This window comes from Scyliorhinus torazame, chromosome 4 (assembly GCF_047496885.1).
Source record: "Scyliorhinus torazame isolate Kashiwa2021f chromosome 4, sScyTor2.1, whole genome shotgun sequence".
Taxonomy (NCBI): Eukaryota; Metazoa; Chordata; class Chondrichthyes; order Carcharhiniformes; family Scyliorhinidae; genus Scyliorhinus; species Scyliorhinus torazame.
The window spans coordinates 222,869,556-222,883,017 of NC_092710.1; the positions used below are offsets into that span (position 1 = coordinate 222,869,556).

The 13,462-nt window shown below is 46.1% G+C and overlaps 1 protein-coding gene across 3 annotated transcripts in view; it reads left to right on the forward strand.

Moving 5' to 3' along the window:
* The window catches only part of cep85l (centrosomal protein 85, like), a 447,302-nt gene that overhangs the window by 384,264 nt on the left and 49,576 nt on the right, over positions 1–13,462 (forward strand). For all 3 annotated transcript variants that reach the window (XM_072499390.1, XM_072499387.1, XM_072499389.1), the window contains exons 8-9: positions 9,436–9,590; positions 11,084–11,201. In XM_072499390.1, coding sequence (XP_072355491.1) covers positions 9,436–9,590; positions 11,084–11,201 — 273 coding nt within the window. The remainder of the gene's footprint in view (positions 1–9,435; positions 9,591–11,083; positions 11,202–13,462) is intronic.

The following is a 13,462-nucleotide window of genomic DNA, read 5'->3' on the forward strand; positions in this document are numbered from 1 at the left end:
AAGCCCATCACCCGTGAGGCTGTGGAAACCACTGTGTTCTGATATTAAGGGTTGTACGGTAGAACCTGCACTACAGGTTCACCTGGGCCCCTGCATGCTAGCTCCGCCCAGGAGCCGGGTTATAAATATGCGTGGCCTTCAGCTCGCTGCCATTTTGTCAGCTGCTGTAGGAGGCCACACTTCAGATACTAATAAAGCCTCAGTTTGAATTCAACTTCGTCTCCAGCCAAATTGATCGTGCCTCAGAGGCGTCGATGCCCACTTGGACCAATGCCCACCTTATCTGGAGCCTTCCTGCATCCCCTTTCCAGTAAATTATGTGGCATCCCTTTGAACCGCTAGTTTGTCAGCGTTTCATGCAGCTTTGTTGAGGGTCCCCTCCCTCAGTCTTCCCTCTGCCTTCTACTGATTTTCTTCATCATCCACCTCCTTGTTCCTCTGCCTGCCATTTAATAATAATAATAATCTTTATTGTCACTAGTAGGCTTACATTAACACTGCAGTGATGTTACTGTGAAAAGCCCCTAGTCACCACACTCCAGCACCTGCTCGGGTACACAGAGGGAGAATTCAGAATGTCCAATTCACCTAACAGCACGACGTAAGGAGTTGTGGGAGGAAACCGGAGCACCCAGAGGAAACCCACACAGACACAGGGAGAATGCGCAGACTCCGCACAGACAGTGACCTAAACTGGGAATCGAACCTGGGACCCTGGCGCTGTGAAGCAACAGTGCTACCATACTGCTCTCACCCTGCATCCCTCTTCCACCTTCCACAGCTCTCATTACACTTTCCTCCCCTTGTCTCAGTCAGGCCACTTCTGCTGTCACCCTCCGCCCCCCACCCCTCGCCCGAGGCCTCGCCTTGTACTCCACCCCTGAGAGAATGCGGTGGCTGCATCTGTCCTGCAAGCACAGTGCTGTCCAGATAAATGTGTGGCACCAGGGTGAAGGAGACCCCAGTACTCTCCAACCGCTGGCACTCTATTCATCTGAGACGGTAACAGAGGAGGATCCATGGGTCCAGTAACATGGTGCTGTCCATGAACACTAGCTTGTCATGGAGATAAGGATACTTCAGCAGCAGCGCAGCACTATGACAGAAAGGCTTTGTTTTCACTGACCACAAAGTCTCTTGCAAACTGAGCACTGCCTTGTGTATGCTACTCTTATGTGAGCGGACTTTAGGCTGATATAACTTCATGCCGGCGTGACGTAAGATTGGAAGGCCTGATGGTGTACCAGTGGGCAGCTGTTTTAATGAGCATTCGTAAAATGAAAATCAATGCTAATAAATATTCATGCCACCAACCAGCAGATTAACTCACTATTTGGAGAACAGCAAAGTGATTTTACTCTGTCATTTTTGCTCCCGCTAGATTCTCTCCTCCCGCGCACCACCAAACCTACCATGAGCGGGGTTGGGAGAATTCTGCACATGATTTGTGCCGCATGCCTGATTTTACAACCTAACATCACCGTGGCATGCTTATTAAGTGAGCAGTTTCATTGGCAGCTGCAAATGGTAATCGAATAGAAATGTTTGTTTTCATAGGAGATTAATTGATGGAATTTCAATGTATTGAATGGTTTATTTTATCAATAGACACAAAGGGTGGAATTTCCCCAACATTTGTCAGAGTGTCACGCTCTGAAAACTGATGCGTAGCCATATGGAAACACATTATGAAGAGTATTTGACATTAAATATGTGACAGATCTGGGTTGTTCTCAAAAGCCTTCATTGTTTGAAAACTGATGTGGTTTGTGAGAACTCAAACCTCCAAGATGGTTAATTTGTCCAACATTTCACATACATCTTTCTAGACATCAGAGTTCGACTGTATACCTCTGGAAGTTAAAACTTGGATTCTTTGGCCGCGCCTGCCGCAAGGTGCCACAGGCAGGACGCGGACCATGTAAAGATCCATGACCTCGGGCAGGAATTTCTGGTCGCCGGGCAGGCGTGGCCGGAGAATTCTGCCCTTTGTCAACTCAATATAATTTTATCTTCTAAACCAAATCAAAATTCCTTCCTGATAAAAATCATAAAATAATATACCTAATTTGTGCATTAAAATTTCAACAACAATTTAAACATTGACACATTTGGTAGTAACGATAAGGGGGATACAATAGGTGGAATTCTCCAGTTCCCCAGCCACGTGTTTCTCGGTGGCATGCCGTTCGCTGGTGGCAACAGTTCCCATTGAAAGCACCTCATGCCACCGCAAAATCTATGGTGGTGCGCTGCCGATGGGAAAAGTGAATCACAATGACTGGAGAATTCCAGTTAACATATGCTAAATGGTACAATTTTAAAGGAAAAGCAAGAATAGAGGATATCTGAGGTTGTCTGTGTACATATCTTTGAAGGTAGATCGACAGTGTGATGAATATAGGAATTCTTTATGCAGCTTGTATTATATATATATATCCGTTACAGTAATATTTTTTTTAAATCCTGGTTTAACATACAGGTGGGGCGGTGTGTTTGCAAAAGGTACAATTAAGATGATGTAAAAGTGGATAATCAATCATTCCAATCATGTACTTGTTTACAAAGAGATGCCTAATGGAACTTTGTTATGATTGCTGGAGATTCCATGGAGAGTAGATAATTTGGGTCATTGTGTTTAGACTTAGGTGTGCAGGTCATGGGATCTGAGTCGGATAAAGATTATGTAATTAATGGGAGGAGCCAGGTCTGTCTGAAGTATTGCAGTTTGATGTAGATTTGGCAGTCTGCTAGGAGTTTTTAAGTTGAGCAGCATTTTTGCCAAATGCTGTAAGGTTGAGCAGGAATCTGACAGAATGATTTGCAGATGGTCCCTGAAAGGTTCTCTCTCTAGTTTTCTGAAAGGGAATCTCTACACAATAGTACAGCAAGTATCCCTGTGTTTGCTAACTTTATTTATCAGTGGTCTTTGACCTATAATGCGCTTTGCTTAATTGGTGATAGTGAAGGTATGAGTTAGTAGTAAAGTGTTTCTTTTTATTTTAAGAATTGTTTAACTGTTAATTGAAAAGCTATTTTCTGTGATATCAATGTGATTACACCTGTGTTAATAATTACGTTTGTTTCAATATACAAGATCCCTATTTGTCAATGGAATCACTCATGTGCAAAATGTCCTATCACAGATTTCACAGAATTTACAGTGCAGAAGGAGGTCATTCGGCCCATTGAGTCTGCACTGGCCCTTGGAAAGTGAACCCTACCTAACCCCACACCTCCACCTTATCCCCGTAACCCACCTTTCCATTTTTGGGCGCTAAGGGCAATTTAGCATAGCCAATCCACCTACCCCTGCACATCTTTGGACTTTGGGAGGAAACTGGAGCACCAGGAGGAAACCCACGCCGACACGGAGAGAACGTGCAGACTCCGCACAGACAGTGACCCAAGCCGGGAATCGAACCTGGGACCACTCGGCTATCATGCTGCCCTGACAGAACTTTCCTCACAGTTTTACAAGTGGAAAGTTGTTGGGGTCTCCTCCGGTTTCCTAATATAAATTGGGGTCTGGTCTGGTACCGTAACACCAGATTAACAAAAAAATTCATAAAGCATTTGGGATATTGGGCTTTATAATTAGAGGCATAAAGTACAAACGGCAGGAAGGTATGTTAAACCTCCATGAATCACAAATTCAGTGCCTCCTAGAGCATTATGTCCAATTCTGGATGTCAAACTTTCCGAAGGGAGTGAGAGCTCCAAAAAGTGGATGGAAGAAATTTACTCGAATAATTCCACGGATGTGGAATCGCATTTAAGTGGGGGTTTTCTTCGTTGAATGGAGACGGCTAATAGGGGGATTTTTAAAAATAATGTTTTCGATCAAGAAGGTTCCAAATAGAGTAAATAAGGAGAAACTGTTTCCAATGGCAGAATGGTCGATAACCAGTGGGCAGAGATTTGATGTATTTAGCAAAGGATTTAGAGGTGAGATGAAGAAAATCATTTTTACGCAATGACTGGTTCGCACTTAAATTAGATGATGCAGAGATAGAAACAGAATCAATATTTAACTTTCAAAAGAGACTTTAATATATACTTGAGGGAGAAAAAAATGCAGGGAAATCAGGAAAGACCCCCTAGTTAAGGGGTCTATGTGGATGGTTTCTTTAGTCACAGACTCGATGTGTCAAACAGCATCCTGCTCTTCTGTACTATTATATGATCCTATAATTTTACATTGCCTTACACACCAAATAAAACATCCCAAGGTGGTTCAGAGAAAGGACGAGAACCCAGAATAAGAGATAGCTGGAAGAGTGATCCAAAGGCTTGGTAACAAGTGGACTTCAAAAAGGATTCTATAGAATGTGGAGAGTTTGCTGGATTAAGGGATTATTTGTGGGTTCTAAGAATCTGAAGGCATGGCTGACAGTGGTGTGGCAAAAGGAGTGATGATCCATCAGAAGCAAAGTCAGAGGAAAGAAAGGTTTGATGGTTGGGGGTGTAGTTGGTGGGGCGGGGATAAGGGTGAGAGCGGATTTGGCATTGCAGAGCTTAAGGTGTTTCAGAAATAAAGGTAAGCCACAAAGGGATTTTTACCTCAGGATCAGAGGGGAAAGAAAGAGCCAAAGTAACCAGAATTGAGATGTACGGATGTGACAGATTGAGGATGGGAAGAGAAATGCAGCAGCCATGATCAATAAGAATAGAATAAAAGGAAATAAATATTTGCATTTATATAGTGCTTTCATGACCACTGGGCATCTCAACAGATCAGTGAAATGTTTTTAAGTGTAGTCTCTGTTGCCATGAGAGAAACATGGCAACAAGTCTGCATGCTGCAATCCCCTACAAACAACAGTAACGATGACCAGAAAATTTGTTTTTTGTGATGTTGGGCGAGATTCTCCATTTGGACGACTATGTTCTCCCGTGGGGTGAGAATTAGTGGGAGCGCAAATCAGGGAGCAATTCACTATTTTCGAGGGAATCTCACTATCAGGCCGCCATTTTGAGCGTCAAGCGTGTGATTGCAATGCATTTACCTCTCTTTGATGTGGTTGATGCTTGTAAATATTGGGGTTTCAGCACTTAGAGGCACTCAGCCTTGAAGGGAGGTGAATGAATCAAGGCTGCAGATGTTTTGGGGAAGCTGTCAATCACAACCTACTACTGGAAATGAATGAATGGCTTGCAGTTTACAGGATCTGAGGGGTTGAAACACAGGTCACAGCTGCTCTCTTTCTAGGAATGGACACTTGGTGCCTCCAGATAAGTGTTACAACTGTAATTGCTGTCACTTCACCTATCTAGACTGCTATCTATCTTCCTCCAGACAGGGGTCTTTTTTCTGGGAGGGTCCCTCTAGTTAGGTGGTCTCTGTGGGGGTTCTTTTAGTTAGGGGTCCCTATGGGGGTCTCTGGTTAGGGGTTCTCTGCAGGGATCCCTCTAGTTAAGGGGTCTATGTGGATGGTTTCTTTAGTTAGGAGACTCTGTGGCAGGTCCCTCTATTAAGGTGGTTCCTGTGGGGATTCCCCATAAAGTGGGTCCCTGTGAGAGTTCCCCTTTTAAGGGGTCTATTGGTGGGATCTCCAATTTTAGGGGGTCTTGGGGGAAGGGTCTTGTGATGGGGTCTAGTAGAGGAGGGGTGGGCAGGTTATGCATTGTGGGGCAGGGGAGGGTGGCTCTTGGATGCTTTGAGGGAAACCCCCTTAAGGGGTACGCCCTGGACCCACTCTGAGGGCTACCACGTCAGGCTCACATTTAGTGAGACATGTAGTAATCCTTGCCCAAGTCATTCCCGGCCCAGAGAATCACCGAGGGCTGGAGAATAGGGTGGTGGGCCGACTAAGTGGATGCAAATGGTTCATTAAGATCCATTTACATTCTCCCACTGGTGTACGGTCGTGAACCCCGATCCCATCGCCAGCAAAGGGCCGGAGCATCGTGATTGGATCGCCGCCTACCAATGCCCGGCCTTGATCCCGATTTTTAAATTCTCCGCCGCCTCGGGGACCCCGCTACCGGTGGCGGGCGGCGGAGAATCCCGGCCATTGATTGAGGGATAAACATTGGCCAGGACATAGGGCATAACTCCTCTGCTCTTATTTAAAATAGTGCCATGGGGTCTTTTACATCCGCCGGAACAGGCAAACCAGACATTAGTTTAACATTTCATCTGAAAGACAGCACCTCCAACAGTGCAACACTCCATTAGGGCTGCAGTGAAATGTCAACCTCAACTTTATTTTCCAGAAATCTCATTATGTTGGGCATTATAAGAGTTATCCTGGAAAGATTTGTTGTGGTGGACGATGATAAAGGCTGCGGAATGGTCAGTGGGAAAGTGCATTGTTATCATGAACATATCGGGCGCTATTCGCCCCCACCATGCCGGGTGGGAGAATCGCCGGGGCGCCGCGTGAATCGCGCCACGCCGCTCCGACCCCCGCACGCGATTCTCCCAGCCCCCGGAAACCAACGGCGTGCGACTCACACCAGGCCGCTCGGAGAACCGGTGAACGCCGATTCTCCGGCCCAGATGGGCAGAGCAGCCGCTACAACACGACAAGTTCCCGGTGGCGCTGTCCACCCCTGGTTGCTGCCGGCGGGAACTCTGCGGGAACGCTGGGGGGTGGTGCAGCCTGTGGGGGGGGGAGGGGGATCCTTCACCGGGGTGGCCTCCGATGGGGTCTAGCCCAAGATTGGGGCCCACCGATTGGCTGGCCGGCCTCTTCCCCCCCGGGCCTACCTCCTTCCGCGCGCGGCACCAGAACACCATGTTGGTGAGGGGCCGGCGTGCATAAGACGTTCCCCGCTAATGCGCAGGATGGCGTGGCCCAACTGTGCATGCACAGGATTGGGCTGCCCCAACTGCGCATGCGCGGGATGGCGCGGCGCCCATTTGGTGCCGCGTAAGGACGCTGGAGCGCCACCCTGTGGGGGCCAGAATAGGTCGTGTCGGGACCCTGTTTGCACCGTCGTGAAATGCGACGGCGTCCACGACGGCGCGAACACTTGGCCTCAATATCGGAGAATCGCCCCCATCATTTATGATTTGGACTAGGCCCAATTTTTCATCTTGGCGGAGTGGCAAATATATGATTGTAGACATTGAAACTGTAGGAGCAATGAGCATGCATTTGGGAGGCAACATGTTCAAAGACATTGCTGAGAAGAGCAAGGGTGAAGATATAAAAATTAAGATAAGAACGTTATATTTTAGACACTGAGTGACCAGGCACCTGAAGGATCTGCAAGCACAGTGATGGTGGACAAATGGGATTTGGTGCAGTAAAGAATCTAAAGAGAGAGTTTCAGATGAGCTGAGTTTATGTGGGGTGTTGTATTGGAGGTTGTCTGGGAGAACTTTGGAACAATCAAATCTGGAGCTGATAAATGTGGCCAGAGGTAAAGGTGGAAGTAGATTGTAAAGACAGATTAATGTTGTGTTGACATTTGAAGGAGGACAACACATTTGAAAGGGAGTGTGACAATATCAGCCAACTGGGGACCAGAAAATGGAAATGCGGTCAAGAGAGCAACAAATGGGTTTCATGACAGTGATCAGCTCAGAGAGAGCATGAGGCAAGCTGAAAGACAAACAAGAGAGGACAGACTTTCAACACCAGCAGAAGGATTTGGCCTCATAGGTAAGGAGAAGAGGGGAAGAGAGCAGAAACAGTTGAACGGATGGTCTCAATCATGGTGGTAAAGAAATGCATGAGCTTCTTGCACTTACTGTGAGAGGTAATACCCCATAGCATATCTTTAAGGTCACACAGCATAACTTCAGGCAGCATTTTTCAGATTGCCCCATGGAATGTTAATTGACAGGAGACAGGTATTCTGCCGTTACTCAGGCAGAAGTCCCACCTCGGGGAGTTGCCTGCAAATCTGGGAGGGCCACCTGGGGTTTTTTGTGAAACTCTCCACCTCGATTTGATTTGATTTATTATTGTCACATGTATTAGTATACAGTGAAAAGTATTGTTTCTTGCATGCTATGCAGATAACGCATACCGTATATAGGGAAGGAAGGAGAGACTATAGAATGTAATGTTACAGTCATAGCCAGGATGTAGAGAAAAGATCAACTTAATACAAGATAGGCCCATTCAAATGTCTGATGGCAGCAGGGAAGAAAGAAGCTATTCTTGAGTCGGTTGGCACGTGACCTCAAACTTTGGTATCTTTTTCCTGACTGAAGAAGGTGGAAGAGAGTATGTCCGGGGTGCGTGGGGTCCTTAATTATGCTGGCTGCCTTTCGAGGCAGCGGGAATTGTAGACCGAGTCAATGGATGGGAGGCTGGTTTGAGTGATGTACTGGGGTACATTCACAACCTTTTGTAGTTTTCTGCTGTCGTGGGCAGAGCAGGAACTGTCATGATATGCAGACATGCACATAATGAGATACAGACAGGCAGCTAATGAACACAGAGAACAGGACATAACCAATCAGCAGGCAGAACACTTGGGGATGGATTCCCACTATAAAAGGCACGAGGCACTCACACTCCACCTCTTTCCATTGGGGACATCTACAGAGTGAATCAGGGTGTATATATCACATAACACCTCCAGCACGTGGCTAAGAACTAGTCTGGTTCAGTCAGACAGAGTAATCACACTTCGGTTAGCAGAGTCGAACTCTCAGAGAATTGTGCTAACTGTGTGACAGGTTCAATAAATCAGATTGAACTAACTTCAAGGTATGGAGTATCTTTCAGTTAAAGCTGCATCCAGTTACAGCCCATGTTATCTCAGTGTGTTTAACATGACAGGAACCATACCAAGCTGTGATACAACCAGAAAGAATGCTTTCTATGGTGCATCTGTAAAGATTGGTGAGTGTCGTAGCTGACATGGCAAATTTCCTTAGTCATCTTAGAAAGTAGAGTCATTGGTGGGCTTTCGTAACCATAGTGTCGGCATGGGAGGACCAGGTCAGGTTGTTGGTAATCTGGACACCTAAAAACTTGAAGCTCTCGACCCTTTCTACTTCGTTCCCATTGATGTAAACAGGGGCATGTTCTCCTCTACGCCTCCTGAAGTCGATGACAATCTCTTTCGTTTTGTTGACATTGAGGGAGAGATTATTGTCGTCGCACCAGTTCACCAGATTCTCTATCTCATTCCTGTACTCTGTCTCGTCATTGTTTGAAATTCGACCCACTATGGTGGTGTCATCAGCAAATTTGAAAATCGAGTTGATGGGGAATTTAGCCACACAGTCTTAGGTGTATAAGGAGTATAGTAGGGGGCTGAGGATACAGCCTTTTGGGGCATCGGTGTTGAGGATGATCGTGGAGGAGGTGGTGTTGCCGTGATTGTGGTCTGTGGATTAGGAAGTCCAGTACCTGATAACCCACTGACGGGGAACCGTAAAGTTCTGTCCACAATGGCTGTAATTCATTGCCTATAAAATGAAAAACATCACTGCTTGCTAACGCCTCATTGCTGCCATTACAGCTGACAACACTGGAAGAAAAAAATGAGAAATTTCAGGACATGTTCAAAGATTTGGAGAAAAAGCTTGGAGAGAATCAAATCATCTGCAGAGAGAAGGAGGCACTTCTGGAGAGTCAGAAAAAAAGGGAAAAGGAGTTAGTTGCCACTGTACAAAGGTAAGATTTATTCAGATATTCATTGTTCACCTTTCCATGAATTAGGATGTCCATGAATATCAGACATTTATTAAAAGTGAATTGCTGTTTAGTCTTTTCGGAGTTACAGTGCAGAAGGAGGCCATTCGGCTCATCAAGTCTGCATCGGCCCTTGGAAAGAGCACCCTACTTAAGCCCATGCCTCCACCCCACCCCCGTAACCCAGGAACCCCACTTAACCTTTTACAAGACAGTTTGCCAGATTTTCAGAACTGAGGGCAATGATGAGATCACAACACTGGTAACATAGGACCCAACACTTTGGTCATTATTTTGAGAGTAACATTGGAGCCAAAACAGGAAAGGGATCAAATTCTTGGTGGAGGTAGAGGCATCTGAGCCTCCACCATATAGAAAGACTGGTGAAATATACTGGAGTTGATTTGACACTACTGAGTAATCATCTATTTTCGCTTAAAGTTTCTTCATCTTGCGCGATGGATTTTTTTTTCTGGGCATTTTTGAGCAACCTACTGTGATCCCATAAAGGCTGCTGCTTGCATTGTTCAATGTTCAGTTCCAATTGCATACGGCACCCTAAAGAATGACACAGGGCCGCTATCTAAATATTGTTAAAAGGCTGCTGCCCATTTCAATTGGAATTCTGCCCACTCATTTCAAGGTACACTTGGAAGTGAGCAGTACCTTTTAAAATCGATTTTGGATGTGCATAGTTCTGTTTCGCAGCTTGAATGACTCCATTAAGCAGATGAAAAATGATTCAAATGTGCGCCCTTTAAAACTATATAGTACAACAATAATAAGTTCAGCATGCTTTAAAATATTTTGTGCCTGAAAGTTCAGTCATCCCAGTACAAATTCCAGGCTCACATTGATTAGGGGACTACACCGTTGACAACATGGGGTAGGTTTATTAATTTGATTACCATTAACAAGTGCCTGCATCACTTATGGTACATCAACTCCCCCCCCCCCCCCCCCACACACACACACACATAAAGAGGCAGTAACTCCCACATTCAGTGCTCCCCACTGCCACCCTACCCAAATTGATTTTTGGGGCAGACAGAGAAATATTGGTTCTAGCTTGAGACGCCTTGGGCCTAATTTTAACACTTTGTGGGTGGATGAGTTTTGAATGAGTTAAAATCAGTCCCAATGGACATGAAACTATTGTCTGGTTATCCTGATCTACTGCTCTCAAAGAACTGTTTGAGGCATGATTTGTTTGTTTGTTATTTTTGAATAATGGTACACCATTTTCTGGATAAAATGATTGTGTGTGGTTGGTTTTCCTTTAAAAAAAAAATAGCCAATATTTTTAAGATGCAGCTGCACAAATCTCTTTAACTGCAAACCTTCAAGGTGTATTATCGTATGTCAATATAAGACAACGATTGTCTTTATTATAAAAAACAGAAAAACACAGGCAGCATCTGTGGAGAAAGAAAAACAACCAACAATTCAGGTTAATGACTTGCATTTATGTTCAGTTTGCAGCAGAAAGTAGAGAAGTGCCTAGAAGATGGAATTCGGCTTCCCATGCTGGACTTGAAGCAACTTCAGTGCGAGAACGACTACCTCAGAAAAAAGTGTGACCATGCCAGCAAGGTTAGATGTTGCCCTTTGATATGACAGTACGGTAGAATACTGTGCAGGTTGCATGAATCATAGAAACATAGACAATAGAAGCAGGAGGAGGCCATTCGGCCCTTCGAGCCTGCTCCGCCATTCATTATGATCATGGCTGATCATCAAGTTCAATACCCTGATCACGCCTTCCCCCCATATCCCTTGACCCCTTTATCCCCAAGAGCTATATCTAATTTCTTCTTCAAGTTACACAACATTTTGGCCTCAACTACTTTCTGTGGTAGCAAATTCCACAGATTCACCACTCTCTGGGTGAACTATGATCCCTAGTTCTGGACTCCCCCACTATCAGGATCATTCTTTCTGAATCTACCCTGTCTAATGCTGTTCGAATTTTGTAAGTTTCTATGAGAACCCCTCTCACTGTTCTAAATTCCAATGAATATAATTCTAGCCGATTTAGTCTCTCCTCATATGACAGTCTCGCCGTCCCAGGAATCAGCCTGCTAAACCTTCACTGCACTCCCTCCACAGCAAGAACATCCTTCCTCAGATAAAGACACCAAAACGGCACACGATACTCCAGGTGTGCCCTCACCAATGCCCTATACAATTGCAATAAACCTTCTCTATTCCTATACTCAAATCCTCTCACTATAAAGGCCGATATACCATTTGCCTTCTTTACTGCCTGCTGTATCTGCACGTTAACTTTCAGCCACTGATGCATGAGGACACCAAGATCTCACTGAATATCCACCTTTCCCAGTTTGCACCCATTCAAATAATAATCTGCCTTCCTATTTTTTGCTTCCGAAGCTCACAGTTCACTCTCCCACTCCAACAAATTTGGAGATAATATATTTTGTTCCCTTGTCCAAATCATTAATATATAATGTGAACAGTTGGGGTCCTAGTACAGATCCCTGCGGTACCCCACCAGTCACTGCCTGCCAATCAGATTCCAACTTTTTGCTTCCTATCTGCTAACCAGCTTTTTATTCATCTCAAGACATTGAACCCTCTCCAATCGCTCTAGCAAGTACCACCTCCCCCCCCCCCCCCCCCCACCCCCCTCTCCTCCAAGGACATCAATCCTGCTCCTGCCCAGGTTTAACCCGTCCAGTTTGTCCAGGTCCCACCTCCCCAGAACCGGTCCCAATACCCCAGGAATCTGAAATCTCCCCCTCACACAATCTCTTCAGCCACAAATTCATCCGATACCTCCTACTATTTCTACTCTGACTAACATGTGCCACTGGTAGTAATCCTGAGATCACTACCTTTGAGGTCTGACTTCTCAACTTTCTTCCTAACTTCCTATATTCTGCTTTCAGGACCTCATCCTTTTTTTTACCTATATCATTGGTACCGATGTGCACCATGACCATTGGCTGTTCACCCTCCACCTCCAGAATGTCCTGTAACCGCTCTGAGACTTCCTTGACCCGAGCAGCAGGGAGGAAACATACCATCCTGTAGTCTTGTTTGCGGCCACAAAAATGCCTATCTATTCCCCCTACACTCGAATCCACTATAACTATTGCATTCCCACACTTTTTACTCCTCCCCTCTGCAGCAGAGCCAAAAAATTTGGCTGATGCTGCTTTCTCCTGAGAGGTCATTCCGCTCAACAGTATCGAAAATGGTATATCTGTTTTGTAGGGGAATGGCCACAGGAGATTCCTGCGCTGCCTGCCTTAGTCTGCCTGTGGAGTCTGAGCTTGTTGTGTGACCATCTCTCTATATGTGCTATCTATGATGCACATCACCTCTTGGATGCTCCACAGTATCCCCAGCTGCTGCTCCAACTCCAAAACACGGTTTTCCAGGAGCTGTAGATGGAGACACTTCCTCCATACATGCTCGCCCTGGGCCTCTCACATGCAGCAAGAGGAACAAACAAAAGCCGGAATTTACTGAAAGCGCGGCTAAGTGTTGATGCCGGCGTAAACACCGGAGTGTTTCATGCCGGCGTCAACGGGCCTCTTGGCCCAGCGTTTCTGTTGCCCGCACGGGGCTAGCATGGCGCTGGAGTGCTCTGCGCTGCTCCAGCTTCCGTACCCGACCCTGCACTGCTTGCCGCGGGTCTGCGCATGTGCACGGTGGTCGATTGTGTGTGAGCACCGCGCAACGTGGCGCAGCCACACAGCGGGCCGGCGCGGAAGGAGGTAGGCCCCCCCGGATAGCACGCGCCCGACGATCGATGGCCCCCGATCACGGGCCTGGCCTCCACCAGGACGGCCACCGCGGCCGGGTGGAACCATGTTAGATCCACG